At 42.5% G+C, this 6,912-nt stretch overlaps 1 protein-coding gene across 1 annotated transcript; it reads left to right on the forward strand.

Moving 5' to 3' along the window:
* The first annotated feature begins 3,712 nt into the window (after positions 1-3,712).
* LOC148027997 (7-deoxyloganetin glucosyltransferase-like) lies at positions 3,713-6,248 on the forward strand. Its single transcript, XM_087689686.1, has 2 exons — positions 3,713-4,626; positions 4,963-6,248. The coding sequence occupies exons 1-2, from the start codon at positions 4,071-4,073 to the stop codon at positions 5,919-5,921; spliced, it is 1,515 nt and encodes a 504-aa protein (XP_087545812.1). The 5' UTR covers positions 3,713-4,070; the 3' UTR covers positions 5,922-6,248.
* The last annotated feature ends 664 nt before the right edge of the window (positions 6,249-6,912 follow it).

Raw genomic sequence — 6,912 nt, forward strand, 5'->3', positions numbered from 1 at the left:
AGTCAACTACATGGTTGCTTCATTTTTTTATCCAATGGCTAAAATTAGGTAATTCCATCTGGTTGGTGATTGTGGGGATGATCTCAACCCTAAATTAGAGAATGAAGAAGATTCTAAGATAGGAGGAGTGGTAGTATATGTGGGAGAGGTGGATTCGAATTGAAAGCATGTGTGGGAGAGGTGGATTGAAGAAGTAGTACTATGGCTACTCATAGAGATGGTCTATACAATCCTTGTCTCTTCTAGGATCACATTTAGTAAATTTGAAGTGGGGACCCATACTTCTAGGGTATATCAACAAAAGGTTATTGGAAGCACAATCATGTGATAGTCGACGATTAAGGGAGAAGTGCTAGCACCACGAGGTTGTGTCAACCATAATGATAAGGATACGGAGAGGGTGAGTGATCTAAGCTATAATTTCGAGTAAGAGGAGAGTAGAAAGGATAGGTGTATGTTGCATAGAAATAAGCATCACAAAAAAAAAGAGGTTGTTTGTGAGCTTATACATAAACTTGAATTGCATGTATTAGGATACCCTTCACTCTCATGAATAGGAGACATTTGTGTGAACTCTCCAACAATAGAAGTGTACGTGTTAGACTAATATTTAATGTTGTGGACAGGAGAAATTTATGTGAACTCTTAAACATACATATTGTGTGGCAATCACAGAGCTTTACACACTGCATATTCATAGAAAGGATTTAATTCTTACCATTGATGTTGCCAAATAATTTGACCATTTAATAATTTTTATTTGTAGCAATGTCATTCATAATGGCATTGAACAAGACTATTGGCATCGAAAGTATTCATCACTTCTAACCAAGAGGATAGGAGAAAGGAGCCGTGAGAAGATCAAAGAAACAACACAAAACCATGCTCGTTAACCTAGTACTTGAACTAGAAGTATCTCTATAAATATAGAATATAATTGTACCAACTCTTCACCATACATCTTTACTGTTAGTTAAGGGGAGGTTGGGGGCGGGTGCCACGTGGCAGCCCCCAGCCTCCCCATGAAGAATGGCGGGGGTGGGTGCCACGCGTTCGACACCAGCCCTCCCTGCGAAAAGGGCGCACTGCCTCGACCTACGCGCCGCCTCGACATGCCCTCCTCGACCTACGCCAGCCCCGGTGCAAAGCGCCGGGGCAAGTCTAGGCGCGGAGCGCCTAGTATCTATTGCATAAAGCATGCAGCTTTACACACTACACATTCACATTTTACACATTACACATTCACACAAAACTTTCTTTCTTTTGAATTCATTTTTCCAAATGAAAGTTTTCATGCTTTTCTGTGTGTGGCAAAATAGTACCCAGCACTAACATAAGTACTTATAGGATCATTCACATGATTTTCTATACTTGCAATTCTGTCCTTTATCTTAATACCACCATCTAGCTTATTTCAAGACCCTAGCTAAAGCTTAATATTACACGATTATGTCGCATGTTTTTTTAAAATGAAGCAATAACTTATATTGAATAAAGTAAAAAATAAAGATAATGTACATTCTAGGGATACATATTGCTAAATGACATGGCTAAATGAAGATGATAATGCCAATAGGTGGCAACTTACCAATCAGGAGAGCAACAATGGCTCAAGGAGACAAATGTAATTTATTGCTTAAACTGACAAAATGTTGGAAAAACATGTTCTTCAAAACAAAAATGAGAACTTGGAAGAGGGGAATGAGAAGAGCTGGCACTCCATGCCATCACGTAGGCTCAACTTGGTGCTATGGAAAACTTTGATGGATAAGTCTTTAATAAGGGAAAGGATATCCAAATCGAAGTTCGTCTCATGCTCGTATCCTTTTTGCAATAAAGCCAACGAGCTAATATACCATCTCCTTTGGGAGAGCCATGAAACCAAGTCCTCATGGAGGAAAATAAGTGTTTAGATCGAGTTAATTGATTTTCATGATGCTAAGTTTGGCCTTAAGATATTCTTTTTGGTGATGTGCATTAGTTCAATGAAGGTTGCTTAAAAATATGCAATGTAGTAGAGCAACTATCGTTAGATACATCTGGAGACAAAGGATCGACTAGTTTTCAGGAAGATAACTTGTTTGTTAACTTTAGAATTTCTTGCTTGTAAAGATAAAGTGGTAGTAGCATTTAAAGAATTAGCTAAGAAAGACTCTATATCTAGAGCAATCAAGAGGATGTTAAGGAAGAATAGCTAGAGCTATGATTCATCCCTTACCTAAAGAGTGGATTGATGGAAATATTTTCTTAGTTAATGTATTCACCATGTTATCATTAAAAATATCGATGTGCCTTTTTGAAATCTCATGTTGCAACACCCTTAAAAGAGGGACTTGGCTCTTCTAAGGAAGAGTGATAAATATATTACCTTTCAACTCAAAGATAATAAATTTAGAAAATAGTTATATGCCCTTCCAATCTCTTTAAATTGAAAAGAGTAGTTCTTGTATGACCTTCCAAACGAAAAGCTCGGCAACCCCATTGTTCATAGAAAACTATCATTTAGTGTATTTTTATTTGGTAGGATTTTCCTAAAACCAATTAAAATGCAAATTTGCATTGATGGAAACCAATAAATTTTTTATTTAGCATTGTAGTTATAAAACTAGTTATTCCCCCCCCAAAATTGGCTAGGGTTCAACCTCTTCCATTTTTTCATGGGATGGGAAAAAAGTTTTTCATGAGCCTAGGGCAACCTTCAAATTCGAATTTGAGGCTCGAATTGTGCCACCATGCATTGATTGAACATGTTGGATATCACATCCATGCTAATATGACTTGGCCTTCTCAATCAAAAGGACCCCAGATTTTGTAGCTATGCTATAGAGTCATATAGACTCCAATCTCGTATTCACGAAAAACATTTTTGGTAACATACACAAAAACCTTTAACTCAAAATTTTAGAGTGATTTTTGAATCAAATTATATGTATTTGCCATTTTTATAGCTAAAAATTTTCTAAAGTTAAAAAAATTTAGACCTTCTACTTTAAAATTTTGAAAACAAGTTTCAAAATTTTATAATTTATTTGATTATTTGATATTAAACCTTTGTTTTTCATGAACACTCCTCGAGTCTCCCTTTAGTCCCTTAAAACATTATTAGGGATGGTGTCTCTCAAAACGCAGCTTTTCTTTGCTGAACTATCGGTCCATGCGTACTAGGCCGTGAAGGTTTTGTTTCTCCAAAAAAAAGTCTACACGTGTCGTGAAAGGAGCTGCGGTGCGATATTCACGTGAATCTGTCACGTGATGCCCGTAACGATGTGTCAAATGATGTATGAATGTATTATGCGAGGGAGAGAGCGAGAGAGAGAGAGAGACACGTGACATGCATGGAAGAATGCGTGAGGAATGTTAATGTTGTAAGCTTGCAGTTGCAGGCTTGTAGTTATGTAATGCAGAAATAATATGTGGGCGAGCTTGATCGAGGAGATTCGGAGAACACTCGACCACACGAGACAATATTCTGTTTCTGTCTGTGTCTCACCGACTCATCGTCGGTCGGTCGGTCGGTCGAGAGAGAGTCTAGAGACGATTTGTCTTACCTTGGTAGATGTATCATGTACCCCAGGGGGAATTTTAAAGTTATGCTGGACGTGTGGAGCAGAGCGAGTCCAACGAAACAGGGTCGAATCTCGATGATATAAAGGTCAAGAAAGAGAGAGCGTAGTGGTTTGTAAGGGAGAGAGCTTGGGACAGCAGAGACAGAGATCGGTAGAGAGAGAACAGAGCCAATGATGACAACACGGATGATTCATGACTTGTGAAGTCAGGCTCAGTCAGCCCAAATTGCCTTCTCAAAATTCTCATTCTCTATAATCTTATCACTGATATATATATATATATATATGTATATATACATATATATATATATACATATATAATATGTATATATATATATAAGTGCCCACCAGTGTCTTTCATGCATATTTTCTGCATACTCAACGGATTCAGCCTCCTGTCCACTCAATTCAGTATCAGCAGTACTGTTCTAGCCTCAACCAGCCCATACACCAATCGATTGGGCCTTCTGTTCCCTCGCCTCTGTACCCCGTTCTATCCTTGAGATGAGAGAGATGGAGATCAAGGGCCTCCATCGTGCTGCTAATGCCACACAGCACCTCCATGCCCTCGTCATCCCCCACCCCCTGCAGGGCCACATCACCCCCCTCCTGCAGCTCTCCCACAAGCTTGCCTCCTCCTATGGCCTCTCCATCACCTTCATTCTCACAGAACACTCCCTCAAGCTCATGGGCTCCGGCACCAAGCTCACTGCTGCCGCTGCCGAGCTGCCTATCCGCTTCGTCGGCCTTTCCGACGGCCTTCACGACGAGCACCCCCGGAGATCGGCTTTCTTAGATGCATATGAGGGCATGATAGGCCTACAGGCAGCCACTGATGACTTCCTGAGGCAGCTGGGTGAGGGTGCTCATCGTCGTCATCGCCATCATCATCAGCAGCTCCCCAATTTCATCCTTGCTGATACTTTTGTCATTTGGGCACATGAGTTGGGGCAGAAGTACGGCATCCCTAACGTCGGCTTTGTGACTACCAACATCAGTGCTATGGCTGTCATGGCCTCTACTTCAAAACTGATCCGACTTGGCATACTGCCTCTCAAAAGTAAGTCAATGTCTACACACATCATCATTACAGGCCTGGGTAACTTGCATCATGGGAAATCTCATTAAGCACAAGCAGTTTTTGAAATTGTCCCCTGTGGGAAAACCGGCTCTTATCCAGCTCAAGACTGTGAGCTTTTACTCTGGAGGCATCCATACTTAGCTAGGTGCAGTTGGGGGTGGGTGCCGGCAGCCGGTACCTCCCTTCCCCCCAACCACACCTCGCTAGGTTTGCAGTCCCTCCCTCGCAGAAGCTCATGATGTTGTTGTAATTCACAATTGAAATTTGTCTAAAACTTCCAAATTGATTTCTCTGATTTTTCTCACTCTTTTGCAGCCATTAATGGCTCCTCAAAGTACTCAGGTGAGCCCATCACTTGCATCCCAGGGATTCCACCCTTGCTGCCATCTGAAATGCCGCTGTCTATGAGGAGTCCAAATCTTGATCATTACCGCATGAAGTTTGTAATCGCCCAATTCGAGCAGGCATCTAAGGCTATTGCAGTCCTCGTGAACTCAGTCGCTGAGATAGAGAAGGATGCCTTGCATGGTCTCGAAATCCAAGCTCCGGTATATACGGTAGGGCCATCCCTGATTCTTAATGGAGAGAGCTCTGCTTTGAATGGAATTGGGGGAAGCTTGTGGCCTGAGCAGAGTGACTGTCTGTCATGGCTGGACCAGCAGGCACCTGCTTCTATGCTGTATGTGTCATTTGGTAGCATAGCCACAGTAGGGTCAGAGCAGTTGTTGGAACTGGCCATGGCTCTGGAGGCCAGCCAGCAGCCATTTCTGTGGGTGATCAGGCCAAGTTCATATGAAGGGGGCACCTTGTCTGACGTTCTACCTGCAGGCTTCTTGGAGAAGGTTAAAGGCAGAGGCAGCATCGTATCCTGGGCGCCCCAGCTGCGCGTTCTGGCCCATCCTGCGACCGGGGGATTCTTGACACACTGTGGCTGGAACTCAGTCTTGGAGAACTTGTGCTTGGGTGGGGTGCCTATGATATGCTGGCCAGATGCTGCAGAGCAGGCAGTCAATGGCAGAGTCATCATTGATGTGTGGAAAGTGGGAAGGCAAGCAAGCAAAGGACAAGACGGCATAGTGCGGTCGGATGAAATACAGCGCGCGGTGAAGGCTGTGATGCAAGGGGAACAAGGAAAGGACTTCAGGAGCAAAGCAAGGGAGCTGAAAGAGACAGTGAACAGGGCAGTGCAAGAAGGTGGGTCTTCTTTGAAGAACATGGAGAGGCTCTTGGAGACAATCAGTCAGGCCATGGTAAAGCAGAGCAGTAGTGCTTGATAGAAGCAATGCCATTTGTGTGGGATGCTGCGAGGAAGGGTATCATGAACCAGTACAGCCCAGAGGCAGGGGCCCTATCCTCATACATAATTGAGGATTACTATGCAGAAATTGAGCCCTACATGGAAGAGTCTGATGGGCATTTCCTTATTCTTGCTTAGCAAGAGATTGCCAGGGCTGAGGCATCGCTTCTAGTCATTGGACCGAGTCAGGTTTTGTTGATACATGGAGAATTACTCCTCGATCTTACCTTCGTGTAATGAATTCTTACCTTAGTCCAAGTCCGGCTTGGGAATTGAATTGAATGGAATCACGCTTTCTTCTCTTCATATGACGAGAATGGTTCCTCCATCCCACCTTAACGGCACGCATTCTGTAGTGTCAGCCAGAAGGGATAATCACCATTATCAAGTCTTGTCAAAATGCCTCACGATTAACTATTTCTCGCGCCGCATTAAACACATGTAGATTCCCCGAGGGGATGCCCCATATTTCATGTGTCACCTAATAGGTAAAGTTTTTGAAATAGCTTTCCCGCATTTGGATTATAATTTATCCCTCGAACTATCTATTTACATTATAATTGGGCAATCTCCCAAACCTTACCACTCATCCTATGTGGCTATCATAGAGTGCTCCTACATTTCTATGATTTTATTTAAAGGAGATTTTCTTTTCTAATTTTCAACGAATATTTGATCTTCTTTTTCTCTTATAAGTCAACCCATGGATGGTATTTAATACACCTGCATGTGACAGGCAATTCAAACTTGTAATAGATATTCATTTTAAGCCTCCTATTTGTACTACTCAACAAGCTCTTTGTACTACTCAAGGGGAGAGGAGGGCAGGAGCATGCAGCATGCTCTGCCTAGAAGGTTGCAAGCAAGGGCTTTCTGAGAGAGCTCACATGCCGTTTTGGCACAACTCCTTTGTTTTGGCACAATGTGTGACTGGCCATCCCTTATTCAAATGCCATTGAAAGAATAAA

The sequence above is a fragment of the Lygodium microphyllum genome, chromosome 12, assembly GCF_053477565.2.
Source record: "Lygodium microphyllum isolate KBCC chromosome 12, Lygodium_microphyllum_v1.1.10, whole genome shotgun sequence".
Classification (NCBI taxonomy): Eukaryota; Viridiplantae; Streptophyta; class Polypodiopsida; order Schizaeales; family Lygodiaceae; genus Lygodium; species Lygodium microphyllum.